General features: G+C 43.5%; 2 protein-coding genes across 2 annotated transcripts in view; one reads left to right on the top strand and one right to left on the bottom strand.

Annotated features, from left to right (window-relative positions):
* The first annotated feature begins 18588 nt into the window (after positions 1-18588).
* Positions 18589-19071, top strand: GGACT (gamma-glutamylamine cyclotransferase). Its single transcript, XM_009480789.2, has one exon. The coding sequence runs from the start codon at positions 18598-18600 to the stop codon at positions 19069-19071; it is 474 nt and encodes a 157-aa protein (XP_009479064.1). The 5' UTR covers positions 18589-18597.
* Positions 19072-22397: 3326 nt separating this feature from the next.
* Positions 22398-23931, bottom strand: part of PCCA (propionyl-CoA carboxylase subunit alpha) — a 322247-nt gene continuing 320713 nt past the window's right edge. Inside the window, exon 24 of the mRNA XM_075711566.1 lies at positions 22398-22466. Coding sequence (XP_075567681.1) covers positions 22398-22466 — 69 coding nt within the window. The remainder of the gene's footprint in view (positions 22467-23931) is intronic.

The raw sequence follows: 23931 nt of genomic DNA on the forward strand, positions 1-23931 counted from the left end.
CACCATACCCGCTAAACCATGTCCCAAAGTGCCACGTATATATAACAAATTTTGTACATATGTCCAGTTTGAGATGAACCTCTGATAAATATTAAATAGTCTTTCTAAACAGGTTTTCACCTAAGTACTGACAGTTATGGTTAAATCATGTTTTTCTAGCTCGCTTGTGGGAATATCATGAGCAACAGTGTCAAAAGTTCTACCAAGGTCAAGATAAATAACTAGTATAGATCAAGACAGATGATTGCTTTTCAGCATCCACACGTCTTACCAGCTGTAGAAGTAGGAAACTACCTCTGTGTGTATTCTGAATGTTAATTTTTATTACTAGAAGGTCTTCTTTCTTCCATAGGAACTGACATTGGAAATAGTGGGTATCCATCCAAGTGGTGTCTCCTAGGTCTGTCTCGTCAGTCTTTTCCTGATCAGCCTCACCAAGGCAGTTTGGGCTGCTCAGCGTCTCCCGCTGAGCACAGGGCAGGCAGGAGATGTCAGGCTGCTCTGCTGAGCGGCTCTAGACAAACCTTTCTGACCTGTGTGTTACTTCACCAGTTGTACTTCTGCTCCTGTTCATGTCAAGTTTAAGCACATTCTGATTCAGTGACCACTGAAGGCTTGTATCTTTTGGGAGAAAATGGGAGAAAGGGGTCCTTTAAGACCTGGGGTTTCTTTGTATTTTTCCCTTTTCTTTAAAAGGGATGAGGGGCTAAGGAGTCCTAAAATAATAGACACTTTGTTTTACAGAAAACTTCTGGTGCTTGTTTGTTTTATTTTTTTGTTGTTGGGTTGGTTTTTTTTTGTTCTGAAATGCTGAAGAAGCTGGAGAGAGCAAGTGGTGCTGCTTGTATGATGTAAAATGCATGTAAATGTAAAATCATGTAAAACGCATGCATGTAAAATCTAACTCCATTAGCCTACTGGACTTAGGTAGTCTCTTTTTAAAATTATTTGTTTATGTTAACATTTGTTTAAATCAAGCAATTGGGAGAAAAGCTCCTTTTTATTAATGACTCGGCACCCCTCTTCTCAGGCTTCAGCTTTTTTTCTGCTTTCCACAACTTTTTTTTCTTTATATGGGGTGTATATGGGGTTATGCTACTTGATAGCAGTATTCAAGGTTGCATTGCTTGCCTGTCTTCCTTTTATGCGATTTGATCTTCTATCATCAAAAAGCTGGCCCCACAAATCTGTTGAGAGCTAGCAAGTGCCTTGCTGGAGCATGGGGATCTCCTCCAAACACCGTCTACGGATTCTAGATATGTGTTCACCTGAAAATAATTCCTGTATCAGTGTTAGCCTTTTTGTTCTAGCTTTAAAATCCACAATGGTTGGACTAAAACCTGAAAACTCCATACCTATAGAAGTCTGTATACCTTGCTGAAAAAATACTGAAAGACAATATGACTTTTGGAAAGTCTGCTGTAGAAAACTCATGTCTAATTAGTGGAAGGGAAGTGTCAGTCTGAATATGTTTTTACGAAATGAATTACAAATATCTTGACCACATCTTCCTCTGTTTTCCAATACAGAGTTTTCTTCCAAAACAGAATCAAAAGGTTCTGAAGTATTGCATTCATTTGTTATAATACAGTATTTTCAATCTTCCTTGTATAACAAGCTTATGACTCTTCTTTCAAAAGTTCAGGATTCTTTCACTAATTTATTTGAAAAGCTATATTTAAAAAAAACCATAGCACAACTTAAATCTTACACCAGTTGATCTAACTACCTGCCATAATTCCGTTTGGGTTTTGAAATAAGCATCAAAAACTGAGAAAGCTTTCATTCTCTTATGCCCATTATCTAAAGTTTAAAGCAAAAAAAATACATGTGCTTTCTCATTATTTTAATGAAATACAGGGTCACCAATTCTGACTGTTTGCATTTTCCATGAATTTGTCAATTCTTTATCGTCTCTGTCTTGCTGATAGAGTTGAAGGAAGGAGAGACTGAGATTTAATTAAATCTTCAAGATACTAAATAAAAAATTAAATATCAAAGGAGATACAAGGAGCTGCAAACAATAATCAATTAAAATCATTCCCCTCTGTCTACTCTCAGTGGAAACGTCATAATAACCACTTAATACAGCCCTAGACTAGACAGAAGAGTAGTGATTAGCCAGTACAAAAATGGATTCCAATTAGCTAAATTCTGGTGTAGCAGAAGTCACCAGTTAAAGCCTTTTTGCAAAACAGGTGTAAGATTTAGCTTGCACAAAATATGGGGATACAGGAGAATTTTCACTTTGCTTCAGGCCTTTTCTGACCTTGACTAAGGGATGAAGGCTTTTAGACACCTTGAGTTCCATTTTTAAAATGACCTGTCATGGTCAGTTAGCTGATAATGTATTATTTAATCACAACAATTGTCTATGTGTATCACTTCCCATAATTTTCTATGGTTCTACTTCTTTTGAAGTATTACTGCCCTAAAATCAAAGCACACAGACACAACTGCAGAGCATTTTAGAAATATACGGCGTTATTCTGGTGACACCAGGTGTTGAAAGTAAAAAATGTAATGTATTATGTATTCAGAAGCATGCCTTTATTAATTGATAGTTATTGTGGAGTAAACAGTGAACTGGTGACCGTTTGTCATTGACAACAATTTGAGTTACCTATTTTAAAAGAAATGTTGGTATGTTGAAAATCAGAAGTGATTTGTTCATCACCTGTCTTTTCAAGCCATATCAAAAAGACAAAATTAAATTCTTGTGTCGTTTCTCTTCTTCCTGTGTCTTAGGTAATATGCTGTTTCTTGATTTACATCTAGTATAACTAATTAATTATATTATTTAATTTTTCTTTAGTTAATTAGCATCAGTAAGTGATTATTTGCTTAAAGAATGTGGAAGTAAAATTAATTGAGATTTCCAAATGTCCCTAGATACTGTCTGTCAAATGTGGGACAAATGGTGTTCAGAATAATAACATATTCCTGTATTTGGGGATTTGGAGTTACCAGAGACCGCTGTACTACACGGTATTTGGGCAGGGGGAGTGACATTTGGAGGGCAGTGATCGATTTGTTCAAGAGCTGAAATGTAACTTTCTACTGCCAGGTTGGACTAAGCAGTTATTTAATGATGTTTACTGCATTTTCAACATTGCATGGATAAGGTTTATCTTTAAAATATTCAGTTAACATAATCTTAAGTCCAAAAATAGGATATTTGGTTAATCTGTAAAATCATTCCTTCTTATTTCAGCTTTCCATTGTGAAATGTACTTGATGTGAGGGTGTACAAGTATTCACCCAGAACTACCTCTTGAAACTCCCAGGCCATAGTTGCTATGAGCCAAGACCTTTCAGTGGAAGCAGTCTGTTTTTAAAAGCATGGTGCTGACTCCTCCAGCGGAGGATACTCTACGTACTACTGGGTATTGGGGACCTATTTGGAAAGGTGGGATCCCAATAAAGCAGAGAAATAAAATAAAACCCATTGCAGCAAGTGTGAATTGTTTTCTCATTTCCAGAGGAAACACTGGAAAAGGATGAATATAGTGTTTCCATTGTCACTTCTGCCTCACTATCCCATGGTATAGGCAGTGGATACTAGTTTGGCAGTTACCCTTTTCATGCTGAAATCTGTGCATCCCCTTTGGTCTGCTCTGTTGACTACTAATGTAGCCAGTTTAGCCACGCTCTTTTCTCAGAGTTTTGTCCAATGTTTGGGGTGTGTGAGGAGGCTGTTGTGGGGAGATATTAAAGCTAGTCAGAGGATATGCTAATTTATACTGGAGGCTTAATCACCTTTGCTTGGGATCTGCTCCAGTTCTAAATTGGCTACATCTTAAGACCTAGCCTGAGGCATTCAGAACATTTTGTATTGTAATATTGCCTTGCCTGCCCTCTGTGCCTCTTTTCCCAACACAAAGTCTAGATTGATGGATAGGTGTAGTTGGACACTCTCCTAGATATTTGAATGCCTTAAGGTACGTGAGTTTGCTCTGATATGCACCCAAAGTATCTTTGAAGACTTATGTCCCTAGGATGCTGGTTTTATCAAAAAAGAGAAATGCTTTTTCAGCTACTCTATATGCTGCCATGATGCAGGAACGTATTGCAGATGGAAACCACCTGGTTTGTAGAAGTAAAATCCTTCACAAAATTACCTGGTGCTGGAAAGTGTGAAACTTTTAGGTGCATAGGACTGCCTTCAAATCATTAAATACAGATAGCCATAACTGCAGGAAAAGAAGTAATAGATGCTTGCCCTAAGATAATGCAACTTACACAACTGTAAAAGGAGTAACAGTCTGTATTTGCAAGTCTAAGCCATTCCATCTCTTTATTTTTAACCCTATAAAATAGTGATCAAGGAAACGAACAACTTTCCCATCTGTGCACTTGTTGAACATTGATGTTTCTGAGTACAGGTGAGATCACTTTTTTGCAATTTTTTTCTAAATGAGATTTTACTGGTACCTTTTGTGATGTCTCCAGTGTTTCCTTGAAATACTTGTTCCAGCTGTGCAACCATGTCTTCTTGGTGGCTGGCGTAGGTGTCTCTTGTAGCTGATGAGGGTGATGTCCTGTGCTGGTATTTACTTCCAACATCCATGTGCTCACTCATGTGAGAAGAGGGAAGTCTCTGAATGGGAATTGTTGGAAAATGAGCATGTGAATTTCTGAGGACTGCAAAACATACATGATTCTTCTTGAGTATTATTTTCTCTTGGCATACAGCTTGGCTTCATTCACTTATCATTCTGCGAGCAACCAAAATATGCAAGTGTTTCCTTTTATGACAAGGCCACTCATCTAGTTGACCAAGGGAAGCTAGTAGATGTGGTGGGTTTGGATTTTAGCAAAGCTTTTGATACTGTCTCTCACAGTAACCTTCCGGACAAAATATCCAGCACACAGCTAGACAAGTCCATAATACATCAGGTGAGCAATTGGCTGATGGGTTGGGCTCAAAGAGTTACAGTAAATGGGCTGGCTGGCCAGTCACTAGTGGGGTTCCCCAGGGCTCAATTTTAGGGCCAGTGCTCTTTAATGTTTTTATAAATTGTCTGGATGCAGGAATCGAATGTACATTAAGTAAGTTTGCTGCTGATGCTGAACTAGGAGAAGCTGTGGACTCCTGTGAGGGTAGAGAGGCCTTACAGAGAGACCTGGATAGACTAGAGAGCCGGGCAATCACCAACCGTATGAAATTTAACAACAGCAAGTGCCAGATTCTCCACCTAGGATGGGGTAATCCTGGTTATACATATGAATTGGGGGATGGGAGGCTGGAGAGCAGTCCTGTAGAAAGAGATCTGGGGGTTTGGGTTGATGGCAAGTTGAGTACGAGTCAACAGTGTGCCCTGACAGCTAGAAGGGCCAACCCTGTCCTGGGGTGCGTCAAGCACAGCATAGCTAGCCGGTTGAGGGAGATGATTGTCCCACTCTACGCCACACTGGTGTGTCCCCACCTCAAGCACTGTGCAGTTTTAGGCGCTTCAGTATAAGAAGGACATCAAGCTATTAGAGTGTGTCCAGAGGGGGGCAACCAAGATGGTGAAAGGCCTCAAGGGCAAGACTTATGAGGAGTGGCTGAGGTCACTTGGTTTGTTCAGCTTGGAGAAAAGAAGGCTGAGGGGTGACCTCATTACAGGCTGCAACTTCCTGAAGGCGGGCAGTGGAGGGGGAGGTGCTGATATTGCATGTCCAAAGAAGGGCAACAAAGCTGGTGAAGGGTCTAGAGAACAAGTCCTATGAGGAGTGGCTGAGGAAACTGGGGTTGTTTAATTGGGAGAAAAGGAAGCTCAGAGAAGACCTTATTGCTCTCTACAACTACCTGAAACGAGCTTGTAGCGAGGTGGGTGTCTGTCTCTTTTTCCCGAGTAACAAGCGATAAGACGAGAGGAAGCAGTCTCAAGTTGCACCAGGGGAGGTTTAGGTTGGATATTAGGAAAAATTTCTTCACCAAAAGGGTTGTCGAGCACTGGAACAGGCTGCCCAGGGAAGTGGTTGAGGCACCATCCCTGGAGGTATTTAAAAGATGTGTAGATGTGGCACTTAAGGACATGGTTTAGTGGTGGACTTGGTAGCATTAGGTTTATGGTTGAACTTGATATTAAAGGTCTTTTCCAACCTAAATGATTCTATGATCTTCTCTCTCTGGTGACCAGTGATAGGACATGAGGAAATGGAATGAATCTGCATCAGGGGAAGTTCAGATTGGACATTAGGAAAAGGTTGTTCACTGAGAGGGTGGTTGGTCACTGGAACAGGCTCCCCAGGGAGGTGGTCATGGCACCAAGCCTGTCAGAGTTCAAGGAGTGTCTGGATGATGCTGTTAGTCACATGGTTTAGTTTTAGGGCGTCCTGCAAGGAGCAAGGAGTTGGGCTTGATGATCCTTATGGGTCCCTTCCAACTGGAGATATTCTATGATTCCTTCATTGCCTTCAAGTGATGAGTCCCCAGAAGTTCTTGTCGGTGGTCCCTGAGCATATGTTTCTGCACCTTGTATCATTAAAAGCCATCTTAATGCAATTACACACTTCATAGGCCATCTAATATATCTGTAGCATGAACCAGTCCTCAGGATGCATCACGCACGGATGTGGTAGGCACAGAACTACTTGCTGTAGCAAGACTGCTAATAAATAAAATAAAATTGATTCCTGAGGAATATGACCAGTAACTTCTGTCTGTGCTTACTAGTCCTTATTTTAATATAGTCCATTATAATCTTCCCTTAACTAACTCCTTATTCATATACAGATCTTCCCTATGACTTGGTCTGGAGATATTTTCACTGCATATTAAATAAAGTATTTTACTTGACTCCAAACCTATTACGTTATCCTTGTCAAAGGAGGTTGTTTTAATGACATTGGTCTGGCTTTTTTGCATTCAGAATCACATTGCATATTATTCCCCTTCTCATTTACTTCCAGTACTTGATTCTGTTCTTCTTCCCTTTATCAAGTTAGTAACAGAAATTCCTTCTCAAAGGTCACTGAAAAGAGGCTGCACAGCATGTATAAGGCTATTTTCATTTATATAAATATTTTATTTGTAAATAATTGTCTCATATAAATGTCTGTATAATTCAGATGAATATTATATATTGTTTTCCTATTACAGCCTGACCTCTGGTTTAAGATGCCTTTCATTAAGGCTTCCTGCCAGGGATCCTGGGCACTGCCAAGGAGACCTTCAATTAGAGTAAATTCTACATGCCATCATAAAAGTAAAATGGCTTTTTTTTTTTTTTTTTTTGCAGTTGCTAATGTGTATCTAAGTAGAGATGTGGAATTATTTCCATCAGTATTTCTTGTGAGCATCTTGTGGCTCCAGGAGATTTAAGGGCTTGTGTAGCTGGTTTTCCTTGTTCTTCTGTAAATACAGACTGGTGTTAAATTTTGCGTCAGACTACAGAACCTGTTTCTGCATCAGAGACCACACTGCTCCTTACCTGGAAGTAAACATTTCATTCAACACATCCTTACAGGACACAAACAAACAAACAAACTGGGAATTTCTTGTCTTCTTGCTTGTCTTTGACTCTACCAGGCAGGAGGGTATTTGAGATTCTGGTCAGTATGTCTTCTGGATCTGAAAGCAATTACTCCAGCACCTTGCTGAGTGCCATTTCAGGCTTTTTTTGATGCCCCCAGAATATGTATTTGTTTCTTCTGTGTAGAAGATAGCAAGCCAGTAAATGTATTTACTTTCAGATAAGGATGCTTTCCCAGTTGATGAAGGAGATGAGGTATGTTTCAGATTTCATTGCAGGACTTCGCAAGTGTTTCTTGGAGAACAAAAATCAAGACCAGGATAATTGAAATAACTCATTAGTTTTCTTTTTATGCTGATCTGTGACTTTTTATCTTTTCTATAGTAAACTTAGCACTAATTTCTAAACAGAAGTGAGATGCCTCAGTGGGACTGAAATAATTATATACATCTGTTCATGGTTCTTTGTAGTTTTGATTTGGTGTTCTGGTTTGGTTCCTATTTTCTTACCTTTCTTATTATATTAGAAAATGGTTGAAGAGATTTGTTGCTGAGATATGGATTGGGTTTTTATTTTTTACCTGCATTGAGCTGCAAGCTGAAATTCACTTAAAAAAAGGTCTTTTTATTAAATAAAGCTACCTGCACAGCTTATGAAAGTAAGACTTGCATACACATTTAATTAATTAGGTAAATGAAATAACTGCAGTTAGTGAATTAGAATAGAATAGAATCATAGAGTCATTTAGGCTGAAAAAGACCTTTAAGATCATAGAGTCCGACCATTAACCTAACACTACCAAGTCCACCACTAAACCATGTTCCTCAGCACTATGTCTGCCCATCTTTTAAATACCTCCAGGGAAAGTGCCTCAGCCACTTCTCTGGGCAGCCTGTTGAGCTGATTTGTTTTGTTACCAGTATGTCACATGTTAAATATCATGCTTTTCCACAAATTTGATTCATAGACTGAAAGGATGCTACAAGCCCCCCTTCTTAAAAAAAAAAAACCCAAAACAAACAAACAAACAACATAATCAGTTTCTTAGCTTTAAAAAAATTGACCTGAATAAATTAAAGTGGAGGGAAAATATTTCTGTGTATCACAGAAGGACGATCTGTTGAAATTTTTTCATCTTTTCACATTTTCCACTGTTTGTCCAATGGCTGTCTCCAGACCAGCGGTTTGACTTGCTTCAGAGCTGTAGCTGCAAACCAGTGATTCTACTATTCTCCGTTATTATTATATGAATACTGCACTTTTCCTTTTGTGCACCCTTAGTAACCTCAGCTGCGGTCCTCCAAATGTCAAGAAGGGCCTCTTCTTCTTCCACTGCTGCCTAGTGGCATACATACAAATAAAAAAGCATTCATATTAGTATATCTTCTATGGGTATAGATATACCTTATTATCCACTACTCCTTTCGAGCCTCACAAAATTTGTATGACCCTGCTTCCGAGCAAACATGTTGGCCGTTACCCCACGCCGCCTGTACTGTTCCTGGTTGAATATTTAAAATATTGTTTGTGTTTAAATCTGGTGGTTCTTCCAGTACAGCTGGTTTTAATCTTCCTCTCTCCTTTTGCATGGGCCACTAACACTTTACAAGCAAAGCATGGCTCTGTGTAGAAAATCCTTGTGTGTATATGTGGATGCTGTAAATGCGTATAAATTACCTTTCTTTGGCCCTTAAAAGCAGCCTGTAGTTCCCCAAGGAATCTCAGGCTGACAAAAACAGTCTGGGGTTTGCCGATGCTTCATTTCTGCCACATTGGTCAAAGGTTTGTGTTTCAGTAGCTGGTACACGCTGGAGTAGGGAGGTGGTTTCTGGAGGAAAAATAGTGCAGTGACACTGTTCCCAGATTTACACGCAGATTTTCTGTTGGGCTCATTTAGCGGAGCAGATTTTTGTTCCCTGAACGTCTGCCCGTTTGTTTGGTTTTTAGCGAGGTTTGAGGAGCATCATGTTGCAGCGACCCCTCTGCATGGTGCTGCAAGGCTCTGGCACTTCAGCTCACCCTGGTGAACCATCCCGCCACCGCCTGCGGAGCCGCTGTCTGGAGCAGCCTCCTGCTATTAGATTGGGACGTCCGAATAGCCCGGCTGGCCGCATGGCGAGGCCAGAGAGGTGCCGCCAGGCGTTCGCGGGGCTGCCAGGTCTCACCTGGCCAGAGCGTGTCTCGCCAGCAGCCCTGCACTGTGGCATCTCCATGCCGGCCAGAGCAAAGGCATAATCATGGCCTCCAGAGCCACAGGCTCCTGTTGCTGAATGATGGAGTTTTATTTAAGATCTCCTTTCCAGGCTGAGACGTGCTCCCGAGGGATGAGGGGCCAGCGCTGTGCCATGACCTGGGCACCTCTCCCCTCCTTACAGAGCATCGCTGTGCAGCCGTTCACCCATTTCCCTTGTGGAAAGGCACCTCACGATCTCACACAGACCTCATCTTTTCTCTCTTCCTCTTCTCTCTCTCACCATCTTTTCAGTTTAGAAAAATACGTTCCCATGCCTAGGTACTCAAAGTGTTTGCCATGTTTCACAGGCTGGGATGCTCTTCTCGGTCCAAAACAGCGAACTGACCGCTCCGGGTATTGGCATGTAAATCAGTGTGCTGACCTCGCGGGGAACCCTTCCAAGCTGCAGGCTGTGTCCTGAGTTTCAGGATGTCGGCGGTTTGAAACCCTGGGCTATGCTCTGCATGTCAATGATGGAAACCACTTCAAATTCACCGTAGCGTCCAAAATGGTACCGGCAGCAGGGCTGGCATAGCAGGACTGTCCTATCAAAAGTTGTTTTCTACTTTTTTCCTGTAATGGCAATCTGGCATTTAAAGTTAATGCTCCATTTTCCTTTTTTTTTTTTTCCTTCTTCTTTCCTTTTGTGTAGATATAAATGTTTAAGCATCTGTACTAAAGGTGCAAAGATGAGACATTCCTATGTATATCATTTAAATTAATTGTCATGTACTTGAAACAGCATCGTAAGGACCCACTGTGCTGAGTGGGATTTTGAGAAGCCATCTAGTCTGCTACCTTTCCCTAAAGCAAGATTAACTATAGCATACAGGATAGTTTGGACAAATATCTGTTTCTCAAGAGTTCCAGTTTCAAGGCTTCAATGCTTTTGAGATTTTCAGTAAAAGCTCCACACCCCAGTTGCCACTGGAGAATAAGATGTCTGAGGTATCATTTTGTTCTTCCAAAACATCAGTCTGTTGCTCATTAGCAGTCAAAAAGGATTTGGAGGGAAAGGAGTGTGAGCAAAACAGGAGACGTGAGTTATATCTCTGTATAAATCCATGGTTTATCCATTCTCAAATATTTCAGTTCTGGTTTTCCTATCTTAAAAAAAAAAACTATAGGAGAACCAGAAAAGTTAGAGGAAGAGGTGGCAAAGATGATTGCAGGTAAGGAGTGTTTTCCATCGACTCGTCAGCCTAGAAGAGAGCAAGAGCTGAAAAAGTATCTGGTGGCATGGAGGAGGTGCACAGAGACCCCTGACTCGGAGGAAGAGCCGTCAGATGAAGCAAGCAGGTGGCAGGGGAAAAAGAAACCCAAAGCAAGTTGCATCTCATGCACCCAGAGTCAAGGTGTGGGACTGCCTGCCGCAGGCTGCTGCTGTTGCTGACTGTTCCCAAAAGCGGTCGTGCGAGCTCACGGGAGGAAAAGGCCTTTATGCACCATGATGCTCATTACCTTGGCTTAGGAAGGGTCTGGACCCAAGTATGGACAGGCATTGTTGTCACGTTGCCCTGTTCTTGCACTTTTGCTGAGGTATCTGCTGCTGACCACCCTCATATAGGTAATACCGGGCTCTCAAGCCTTTCTGAGGTTCCCGGGAAACTACAGGCCTGTCAGCCTGACCTCGGTGCCGGGAAAGATTATGGAGAGGTTCATACTGAGTGAACTCAACAGGCAAGTGCAGGTCGACCAGGGGATCAGGCCCAGTCAGCATGGGTTTATGAAAGGCAGGTCCTGCTTGACCAACCTGATCTCCTTCTATGACCTGGTGACCCGCCTGGTAGATGATGGAAAGGCTGTGGATGTCATTTACCTGGACTTTAGCAAAGCTTTTGACACCGTCTCCCACAATATTCTCCTTGGGAAGCTGGCAGCTCATGGCTTGGACGGGCGTAGTCTTCGCTGGGTAAAAAACTGGTTGGGTGGCCAAGCCCAGAGAGTAGTTGTAAATGGAGTTAAGTCCAGTTGGCAGCCGGTCACGAGCGGTGTTCCCCAGGGCTCTGTTTTGGGGCCAGCCTTGTTTAATATCTTTATCAATGGTCTGGATGAGGGGATTGAGTGCACCCTCAGTAAGTTTGCAGATGACACCAAACTGGGTGGGAGTGTCGATCTGCTGGAGGGTAGGATGGCCCTGCAGAGGGACCTGGACAGGCTGGACCGATGGGCCGAGGCCAACTGGATGAGGTTTAACAAGGCCAAGTGCCGGGTCCTGCACTTGGGTCACAACAACCCCATGCAACGCTACAGGCTTGGGGAAGAGTGGCTGGAAAGCTGCCTGGCCGAAAAGGACCTGGGGGTGTTGGTAGACAGCCGGCTGAACATGAGCCAGCAGTGTGCCCAGGTGGCCAAGAAGGCCAAGAGCATCCTGGCCTGGATCAGGAATGGTGTGGCCAGCAGGAGCAGGGAGGTGATTGTGCCCCTGTACTCGGCGCTGGTGAGGCTGCACCTGGAATACTGTGTCCAGTTTTGGGCCCCTCAATGCAAGAAAGACATTGAGGTGCTGGAGCGTGTTCAGAGAAGGGCAACAAAGCTGGTGAAGGGTCTGGAGCACAGGCCTTATGAGGAGCGGCTGAGGGAACTGGGGTTGTTTAGCCTGGAGAAGAGGAGGCTGAGGGGAGACCTTATCGCTCTCTACAGCTACCTGAAAGGAGGTTGTAGTGAGGTGGGTGTTGGTCTCTTCTCCCATGTAGTTAGCGATAGGACGAGAGGAAATGGGCTCAAGCTGCGCCAGGGGAGGTTTAGGCTGGAAATTAGGAGAAATTTTTTTACGGAAAGGGTGGTCAAGAATTGGAAGAGGCTGCCCAGAGAGGTGGTGGAATCACCATCCCTGGAAGTGTTCAAAAAACGTGTAGATGTGGCACTTGGGGACATGGTTTAGCCTAGTCTACCCTTGATTGGTTTAGTGTGGATTTGGTAGTGTAGGTTAATGGTTGGACTGGATGATCTTAAAGGTCTTTTCCAACCTAAACGATTCTATGATTCTATGATTATGGTTGTTCATATGCTCTGTCTGATATTTTGATTAGAAAGCTGTTCCTATCCATGTTAATTATTCCGTGCAGAAATTTTGGCTGGCTGTGTGTTCATGTATGCGGAGAACCAATTGTCTCTTCTATAAAACTTTTACCCATATTTGTAGGTGGTTATGCCCCAATCTCGTCAGCTCCTGCTTGTGCAGTTTGTGCCCCAAAAAAGCAGTCCTGGACTCAGTGCTCTGCCCTGAGCTCTTTCTAACTGCTTTTGTAGTCCACGAGTTTCTGAATTGTGGTGGCAGGAACTGGATACAATATTCTCTCTAAGGCTCATACAATAATACTTGCTATTATTACTTAATATTAGGACGAACCAGTGAATAATACTGATATAATATTCTCTTGGGTGGACAACTTCCCCCCCCCCCCCGACTCAATTTGTCCACATCCATTGACTTTCCATTTTCTTCATCCTCCTTTTCTTGTCCTCCTAATGTGCTGCAATCCCCTCCTGTCTCTGCACTGTCTAGAAATTTAGTCTGTTAATCAGTCTAACAGTGTGTCCAGCATGGTTCTGCATCGCATCCCCAGCATCTTTTTTGCATGTAGTGGTTTTATATCTGATTGTCATTTGGGAGGCCTCTGTAGCTGCTCCTAACAGTCACTTTGGGAATGAAACTCTTTCTGGTAGTAGTAAAAATTAATCTAATGACATTTCTCTCGGCAGTAGAGTTGAAAGTGATTTGAAACCATTTCAAACAGATAAAAGGCAAATGTTTGCTGTGGTGCCGAATGGCTGGGAGGCACGTGAGCAGCGCTGTGATTGATGCTTGACCAAAGGGAAGGCCTCCTCGCTCTGCCTCCTGCTGATAAACACCTCCAAGATACTCCAGCTTAAGCGCAGGCGTATTTGTTGGTTTGGGGATGCAAACTATCCAAAAATGAAATGAAAAGTATCTTGCAAAGTAGGTTAGGTGGCATTTCAGGTAGTGCTCGGTAGCGTCCAGCGTGGCACTGGTTACTCTAATACTCTTGTTTGTTTTCACAAACGAGCAGCTCACAGTTTCTGAGCGGACGACTGCTGTGAGGAGACCGTAACCTCTTGATTTCAAAGGAGCCATCGTTTCGCTGGTGCCTCTGTGGTTAATGTAAGAAAGGTGTCTTGCCATAAACTTTTTCCGAGGTATTCAGCAAGGTTGGAAAGGGGTCGGACCAGGCAGGAAGCCCTTGTCTGTGCTATAAAGAAAATAGCAAGCAACAAAATGAAAGCATCAAAGGACCAACAGGATGCGGTCCCAGGAGTCCTCTCTGGCATGTTAGTCCTTCTTGAAAGTTAGCATTGAGTAAAGAGTGACCTTAAAACTCGCTTCATTCAAACAGACTGGGCTCAAGTTTAAAGTTCAAGGCATTTTGTTTTTTCACCTGTTTCCTACAGTTTTAAGAAACTTCTGAAGAATTAGTGTGTAACTATATCTGGTCACCGAGCCAATGTGGAGAATTTTTCTCAAGGGAAAATAATGTTACTGTGTGGAGGCAGAGAAATGGATACTTTCTTAGTTTGGAGAAAAAGTTTCAACAAAATAAAACCAAAACCCCTGCTACTGCAATTGTAAACAGCCCTGGAGCCAGCATAGTGCACACGTTCTTTCTTATTTTATTTTCAAAAGAAGCTGGTAGGATCCAATAATTGTCTGAATTGTGGTAAAAGGATGTTTATTGTTGAAGCTGCTGCTGCCGCTTGGGAAACGAGGTCTTGTTTGGGGCACAACCTGGGAGCAAAGAGCCTGGTTACGGCAATTCAGCGTCATCCGCGCGCGCGTGTTGACTGAGCCAGCGACTGGCCCCGTGGCCGCCCATCCCTCTCTCACCGCGCTGGAGCTGTTGGGCCCCGAGAGGGAAAACTAAAGCCCTGACCCAAAACTCCGTGGGTAGGCGAGGGCGGACGTGGATACGGTGATTGCAGCCCTACCACCGCTAACGCCGAGCGGCAACCCGGGCTGCTGGCTGGTGCCGGTTACGAGCCGCTTTTATTTTCACCCAACAGCATCTTCTGCCTGCGTGATCCTGCAGTAGTTACTTTATTTTCTGATCTCTGCAGCTCACGTAACGAAGCAACTAGTAATTGATCCCGCGAGCGGTTTGGCAGGTCATCTTCCATAGCTAAAAGTGATAGTTTGAAGAGATGACATACAGATTTCACTTGTGTTTCTCCAGGCCATTAAATTTTAATGATTCCGGCATGAATATTTCATGAAAGTACCTTCTGAATGGGTTTGTTTTATCCTGACAGTTAATACTCAGTATAGAGTTGGGGGGGGGGGGGGGGGTGTTTGGTTTTTCATGGGTTTTCTTTTCCTCTTAGGTGGTTTAGTGTAGGTAAGAAGTGTCAAAGTGGATTAAGTGAGAAAAGGCAACTTCTTGTTGGCAATTCAGTGAAGGGATGCTGTCTATAACTCTTTTCAGCTGCTTAGTGGAAGTCTGTGAAATGACCCTCAAATAAAATTCTGCTCTTTACTCTCCTGCCACAAGGTGGCTAAAAATGTTTTGAAAGCCCATGATATGCGAGTGCTAGAAATGATGGTAATACATCTAACAGCCTTTCTGCAACGCGACGCACAGCACACAGGAGACCAGATTTATTGCACAGAAAATTGTATATGTCTATATGGAGCGGCATTCAGAAAATGTTTTGTACCAGGTTTATTTCAATCACTCCTCAGCTGGGGTTGTCTGGGCTTGGCTTTGTTTTGGGTTTGGTTTCTGGTTTTGGGTTTTTTTTGGGGGGGAGGGGGGGGGGGTTAATGCCCATCCCATTAGCCATAGTGCCCATCCCATCCCACCCCATGTGAACAACAGGGCCACTGTGGACCGCAGCGATGTGATGGGGAGCACTGCGGCTGAAACTTCAGATTCCCACTCCATCTCCCTTCGTACTGCCTGCTGAATCCATCTACTCAAATGCTAAATCGGAAACACTTATCCAAACCTGGGTTAGCAAGGTGGTTTGTTGTTGTTGTTGAATTTTGTGGGCCCTGCCACACAATGACGGATGTGTTGCTTTAAATCAGTGACGTTTCCAAATAGCCAGCTGCTGCGCTATCAGAAATGCTTACTTTGTTTTCAGCAATTTCAGGAGGGGTAACGTTCTTCCCTGCAAACTTTTTGGAAGCTTATCTCCAGCTGTACAGTAGGAATAGAGCTTTTGTTTCATGAAAATGAAGCGTATCTTTTTCGTACAGATGCACCACTCGCTATTGAGCTTTTTATGTGCGTTTTAGGTTTCCCTTTTTATTTTTTAACTTATTAACTCTGACAAGTAACCTCTTGGTTGTGAACAATTTAATTCGTAATTCATTTTTCTGATTCAAAGTGAACACGAGTGCCCTAATCCCCTAATGGGAATTAATTGCATGTTTCAGTGCTTAACTCTGATCCTTTCTCAATCCCCACTGGGACAAGTTTCTTCCTGAAGGATCTGTGGTTTTTTATTCAAAACACAATCTGAAAGGTAATGATTTTTGTTATAAAAGGGAGTCAGACTGACTGAATATTAATGCTCTTTTTATTGTGAGGGAGTGAGCTGCATCCAAAAAAAAATCGTTTATGTCATGAAAGATAAATTATGCTGAAGTATATCTGATAAAATACAGGGGGGGGGAAAAATCCACGTGGTCTTTTTCTCCTTAAGTGAAAGCTGTTTGCCAGTAAATAAAGGCACACACCGGTTTTGGTTGGAAAACTGTATTATGTCATTAAAGAAGAAAACTGTTTAGTTCACCAAGGGGTGAACCAAGTGCTTTGCTACTGATTATCTTAAATGACACTCCTCTTGGCCAGCAACATACCCTGATCTAACAGTCTACTAAAATAAGAGCAAATAGCAGAAAATGCATTGAAGTTTCTACTTCCTGTCTGGTTTTAAAGATTTTTCAGAGTTGAAATACATTGTTTAATGACCCTCCTTCCACAAGGAGCTGCACGTGCTCCTCTGGCAGTGCCAGATGGCCACGTTGGGTGACGGAGGGGCAGGCTCCGCCCAGGCAGCGACCGAGGGCAAAACGTGGGAAACATCAAACAGTGCAGAACTGCTTCTGCCCGACAGAAATGATGGGGGATGAACAGGGCACAGCGTGAAAAAATAACCCAGGAATTATGAAGGTACCTTCCCCCATCCCAACCTTCCAGTAAAGCCAGCCTTTTGTCCCATTTATACCAGTTCTGAGTGTTTTATACTCACAGATAAATGTTGAACAGCATCATTCAGGGTCTGTTTTCAAGAGATGGCCAGCACGTCTGCAACTCGGCTACGTCAGGCAGAGGTGGCTTAGCACTTTTGTGTTTCTAGGGCAGGCAGGAGCACGGCGTTACCTGGCCTTTCTGCCAGCAGCCCTAGCTTCCAGTTCATTAGTGATGAAATACTGCATTTACACACACCCCACTCCCCCAATATCACATCCAAATAAATGGAAATAACATTTGTACAGCTCCCTTGGACAGGAAGGTTGAAGGTGCTTGCAAAGACCACAGTGTCTGGCCTTACCAGCTCTGCAAATCAGGTTTGTCACCTAAGCTTTATCAGCAGCGCCGAGGAGAGCTGCTGTCGTTCCCTGCCCCTGAAGGAGCAGGACAGACGTGTCCTTTCAGACGGCACCCACTTGCTTGGGATGTGGTTGTGGCTCCCCGGAGCCGCAGCTTGCTCTTCAGTGCTTGTCACTCAGTCAACAAGCGGGACCTCGGCGCTGGGGTTACTGAAAATCCTTCAGTGTGTCCGTGAAATGACTCAACGCCAGGTTAAACTTGCCCTGCTGCCACGCCAGCATGCCTCATTTTGCTTGTAAGGTCTGGCGTCAAAGCCTTTTCATCCCTCTTCGTGACAGACAGGTCCTCTGTTCGGCTCGGTGATGTCCCAGTTTGTACGTAGTTAGCTTGCTGCGGCTATGAGCATCGTGCTGCTTGCTTTTCTTTTCCTCTTTTTTTTTCATTAAGACTGTGACCAAGCTGGTGTTACTATCTGAAAAAAAAAAAAATGCCATCGAATATGTGCGTTTGACTCTGTTAATTTGCTTTCAGATAATCAATGCCACTGTGCTTTATTTTACCACAAAACAAGAAGACACATGAACTTCCAAACTGCAACCAGGCTCTTCTGTCACTGAATAAAATGTTGTTTCTCAAATCCTGAGTGCTGCCATGGTGAAAGGGGAAGCTGAGCAGATGAGGGAGGGAAGCAGGCGCTTCCCCAGGGTGTGTTGGACTGCACCCGGAGTCAGCAACACTGGGTTTTGCAGGTAGTGTGTGACTAAGTCCATCAGTTCAGGCTTTAAAAAGCACCACCACACCCCAACAAGCGAAAACAAACTGTGGCTTCATGCCTGCATGTTTTAATAACCCGGTTTGACCAGGGATAATTAAACCATAAATGCAGTGGCACAGTGTAGGAAGATGTCTGCTTAGCTGAACTGAAACTTGATGTGTTTTGGGTTTGTTGTTCCATAAAGGATGTGCTAAGTGGAGCTTGTTTCCATCACTGGGATGGATCCCATAATGGTGAGAGAGGGGGAAAAAAAAAAGATTAAGAAAGGCTCAGTGCTTTTCCTGAAGCTTAAGGATGCATTGGCTGATGTGGATTCAATTCCTTTGAGAAACGATGGAATGTAATTTGATTATGGCAAAGAACTGCAAGGGTGCCTTTCTCCTGGTGTCTGTTTTTCACTGTTAGTTTTTGACCGAGAGGTTTAAAAGAGATATTTGAATTTAGTATGATATTTAAACAAGGTGTAGGACTATGCGAGCACTTTGCATGCACCTGAAGAGTCTTGCATGTACGGTGCATCTTGGCATGGGTGCGGTTCTCCAGAGTGTTGGGCAAAGCAGGCACGTGAGTAACGTACACCTTTGTCTTTCAGCTGCTTTTGCAGGTACGATGGCCCGTGTCTTCGTCTACGGCACGCTTAAGAAGGGCCAGCCCAACTACAAGTACATGATCAACACGGCCAAGGGGCTAGCGAAATTCCAAGGAAGGGGCCGCACGGTGGAGAAGTACCCGCTGGTGATTGCAGGAAAATACAACATTCCTTACATGCTGAACATCCCGGGAACAGGACACCACGTCGCTGGGGAGATCTACTCGGTTGACGACCAGATGCTGCAGTTCTTGGATGAGTTTGAAGGCTGCCCAGACATGTACCAGCGTACCCTGATGAGAATCGAGGTGGTGGAGTGGGAAGGGAAGGGCGGTGCGGGCGAGGCGCGGGCAGCTGCCGAGGGCGTCGTGGAGTGCTTCGTGTACAGCACGATGACGTACCCGCCCGAGTGGGTCAGCCTCCCCTACCATGACAGTTACGACTCCTCGGGGAAACACGGCCTCTCCTACGTTCTACGTGAAAGCCGGGATTAGAAACGGGAGATAACGCAGCCCGGCCGAAGACGTAGTACTAAGCACGTGTCGATCGGTAACCTTTCCAGGAAAGCTGTAATACCTTTCTATTAAAACACAGGATCTCTTGTAACCTTCCCAACCCGGGAGCCTTGGCGCTAGCGTTGAAGTCTTGTAGGCCCTGAGATGGGGGCTCCTCCCCGGCTAGTCAGCATCCTCCTCGCCACTGCTAACCTGCTAAGAGTAACTGGGTTTGCACGAGGTGTAAAATAACCATATCTGGGCACATCGGTTTTGGGGTCTAGTTATTTTCTCCATTCCCCTCTTTGCCTCAGTGCATGACTCAGGTCAGTGAAAGGCAGAGGAACAGACTAATTTTCTTTTTTACCTGAACTGACACATTTTCTTGTGTAGTTCTCCAAGGTGGGTGGAATAACGCTGATACTATTGCACTAATAGCTGAAACTGATTTTAAAAAATCATGGTCTGCAAACAAAGCGCAACTCGCGTTTAATATTGACTTGTAATGGTGTTTAGTAGGTTACTGAAGGTAAACAGGGAGAGATGACCATATAGATACTGTGCGCTTCAAGACAAATACAAAATTGCTGGTGAAATAGAGAAAATTTAAAGACTATTCTTACTCTGTATTGCAATGTTTTTCTGAACTGGAAAGGAGTATTTTTAGAACATGTTTAGTTTTATAAGGTACTGTGAAGAAATATTAAAAGAGTATAAGAGAATTACATTTAAAATCGTTATTTTTAATATAGCATTCTAAGCACTTTAGGTACCACTAAAGTTCACTGAGTGACTGTAGGATTTGGGGGGGGTGTGGGGGGTGTTGGGGACCAGGAAAAGCAAACCTGCTTTCAGCTGCCCACCACGCTACAGCGGATGCAGCTGTTCTGAGCACTTACTACCAAGGTGACTATTTGCCAAGCACTTTAATGCAGAACTTGCAACCATATGCAAACTGTATTTCCTATCAGGGAAAAGATTTTCTAGACATTATAAAAAAATATCCAAAGGACCTGTATTGTTGAAACATTTAAACGGGGGGGGCGGGAAGATGGAAGGAAGAGTATTGTCCCCCTGACCCAGCCAACTGTGCTGGTTTCTGTACCGTCTGGGAAAATCGTGGCTTTCTGTTGTTACGCTCCTGTGCCTTATATTTTCCTTCAGCTGCAGTGTTTGGTACGTATAGATTGTACAGTATACAAAGCTGCTAAAGGGATGTGAGCAGGGACCATACGCCATGCAGTGAGCCAGAGTACAATTAAATGTACTAAGGATACCATTAAGAACAATATTGTACTTTTGCTTCACTGCCAGTAGCCCTGTGATGGCCGAACGAGATCCAGGGTAGGGAATCAGCCCAGGGATCCAGGGTAAGGAATCAGCCTAAACTTGATCAGTAGTAGGCACTGCTGCATCTCATTTAGAAAAACAGACAGAAAGCTTGTGTTGCTACAGGAAGCAAATTAAGTAATTTTAAAGTAGAATACTTCTGTCTCTTTACAATACTTGGTTTTTGTTTAGCCCAACCTGCAGAAGCTGAACTGTGCTCCTTTTGGAAGGGGCAAGATGGCATTAAGGAAGTTTGTAGGAAGATCTGCAGGGTGTCTGCCTCAGTTTCTCCAACTGCAAAAGCATTGATTTTCCTGGAGGGCAGGTACTTCCCAAACACTCTCCTTACTCATCTCGATAGGTTTTGTAAACTAACAAAGCAGATCCCTGCGCTACATTATTCCCCCTTGGCCGTGCGTTGTAGCTGGCAGCATCTCAGTAACATGAAAAATGCCTCTTCAGTCAGAAGTTTCAAGCAGAATCACAAACCTTTCTGGTTGAACATGAGTCACCAGCCCTGTCGCAGACTGTTTTCATCCTCCACCTTCCGGTAAAGGGCCCAGGCACCTCTGGCCAGAGGGGTTTTTCTGGGAAGTAGCATGACTCTGCACATCCTAGGCAAGAAAATGAGAGCAGGCCCCCTCTTCTCTGGCACAGGGGTCAAGGCACAGCAGGAACAGTGAACTTAGACGTACGTATAAAAAAAAAAAAAGCTGTAGGAGGTGAGGCCAAAGGCAGGAGTAGCTCAGTATCCTGGCCCAGCAATGGGCAGCAGCGGAGGCCTAGGGAAGAGCCAAGGGACAGAGATGATGCTTACAGCGTGCAGGGACCACGGAAGTATGACTGTATCCAGTGAGCTGCAGACTTACTGAGCTAGATCAATTAATGGAAGAAAGAGCCTCCATTAACCACACACTAACATTTTGAACCCAGTAAACTTCTCGTATCTTTACCATCCTGTGGCGTGGAGTTCCTGAGTGAGGAGGAGAAAAAAAATACATCCTCATACCCATTCCAACCAAGTCACCAGCCCTCTCACTTCTGTTCTAGTCTCTTAAATCTTCCTCCTCTCCAGGCCCTCTCTGGTTTCCCACACTGGATATGCAGCTCTTCCAGCAGGATATAGTTACGTATTATGAACAGTCCTAGTTCTTCACAGTGTCTTTAGTAAGAGCCTCTGCACAACGAAAGATCAGATGCTTGGGTCTTCCTTTCCTGTAAGTTCAGGAGGAGGCTTGGCCGGAGGGACAGCAAGTGCCTCCAGCAATACTTTGGGGTATCTAAGGGGCTTCAAGGACAGTGCCAGCTCCTTCTATAAGGACTTGCATCCAGTAATCAGTTGGAAGAAGATGAAGTGGGGGGAGTCTGGAGTGTGGAGTCTGAATAAAAGAAGAAAATTCCCTTACAACTGTAAATGACAATTCACGGGGAAAGTCTGCACTAGCAAAATAAAACATCTAACCTGTAATTTAAATCTAGTCTATACAAAGGCTTCAAAATATTACACTAAATCCAATCAGAACTTAAGCCATTGGCAGTGCTTGTTCAGCGTTTACACAGAGCATAGGAAAACTGCTCTGTTAACCACTCAGTGGTTAATTTTTCACTTACCAACCATTCTGGTCAATTTGGCTGGGGCCTCAATCCAGTGATATTCCTATGGAGAAGATGACTTGGATTTGGGCTTTTGTTTGCTTTTTTTAAAAAAGAGGCTTTTCCTGTTTTAAAGCAGAAAGGGTATTTTATTGATTTTATTTGATCCCGAAAAATCAAAGAATTACAAAGGTTATGTACAAGTATTTCTGGAAGTAAAAATCTGGGATCTGTTGCCAAGGTTTAACATCTGTGTTTGCTGTCTTAACCACTGATACAATAAATATGACTGTATAAAATCTTGCACATAGGACTGTCCATCTTGTGTGTTGAATTGCCTTAATTTTACTTTATGGGTGGAACTAATAAAGGCTTAGCTAATTCAACAGTGTGGAGGCAACCTTTCATTCCAGTTCCACCAGCAGATCTCCTTCTCCAACGGTATCACCAGCTTTGCAGTGCACAGCTTTCACCTACAGTAACGAAACAGAAACAATTTCAAATCTTCCTCAATAGCACAGTTAAATAAATGGCTTGGTTGACATTGCTTTATATATAGACTATCACATCTGCATGCACAGGGTAAGTGGCCACTATACAACATTATGACCACCACGGGGATCACAGGCGTACATATGTTGGAAGGGCCTCGAGAGGTTGCCAGCTCAACCTCCAATGCTCAGAGTCCAGCTGAGTTTTGAGTATCTCTGAGGGTGGAAGACTTCACAACCTGTGGGCAGCCTGCTCCAGTGCTTGACCAAATCGTGTCCAACTCCATGAAGGTATTTAGGCACCTACCACTTGCTGGTTTTCTTATTACTTACGTGCTTGATGATCTGAACATCAGATTTGAGATGGCACTTTGAAAATTCAAAAGGACCTTTCTTCCACCTATTTTCACTGCTGTTCATTTACTACTAAATTTGTAAATCTTTTAGATGACAGGCTGACTCTTCAACACTTACGCTTGGCCGTTTCAATGACATATTCCAGTATCTCTTGCATTACAGATTTTAAGTATAACTTGATTTTGGAACTGCAGCCATGAACAGCGTTTCCCTCAATCCCCAGACAGCTGAGATGATAGATTGATTCAAGTCTGAATTTGGATCCTTTAACATAACTGAACTGGGCAAAGGGCTACCACTGTCAAATAAATGCAACTACATCTGTAGATAAATTATATACTCCCGTGCCGATTCCTGAATTTTAAAACACATCTTATACGAGTCCCTCATTTCCTTTATAAAAGGCTGTAGTGTGTTTGAATCCCTTTTCAGCACACGGCGCTCCAGAAAATACTTGAAGCTGTATATTAGAGGTCGCTTGCAAGTATTAACTCAGAGCTCACACATGCCAAATCCTTGGTCAAAACCTTGTTCAGCAGTTAGCTCAGTTCGGTCATCCAAACGTTACCTTGGGCTCCTGAAGGAAACCTGCAGCATAGCCGAAATATCAGGCTGCTATGGCTACACTATTGCCCACGTCCGAGTTTGATAGTCTAAAGCCACGTGAGCTGTAAGCATATCTCTGGCTCTGCAGCACAGGTGTATTCACCGTGTTGCCCCGAAATGAAGCTGAACACTGTACATAGGCAAAGACACCATGAGATGTACAAAAAAGATCCTTATTCCTAAATCAATAGCTAGGCAGCCTACCCGATTCCCCAGTCTCGAGCTTTTAAGAGATGGAAGCAGTGTGAAAAATATTCTACTTCCTTCTTTTTCTACAAAGCCAAGGTTCAGCAAACATTGTAGCTGGCCAGTGTTTCAAACTCCCCAGTGATTTTTGACATGCAGCGGGGCCAGCTCCTCGTTCTGACCCACGCGCAGCTGTCCCGTAGGACACAGGAGGCACGCCAGTTCCTCTCCATCTTTCCCTCATTTTTAAACCACCTGCAGCTGGAGTAGATAAAAACAAGCCACTTTTCTCACAATT

The sequence above is a fragment of the Pelecanus crispus genome, chromosome 1 (assembly GCF_030463565.1).
Source record: "Pelecanus crispus isolate bPelCri1 chromosome 1, bPelCri1.pri, whole genome shotgun sequence".
NCBI lineage: Eukaryota > Metazoa > Chordata > Aves > Pelecaniformes > Pelecanidae > Pelecanus > Pelecanus crispus.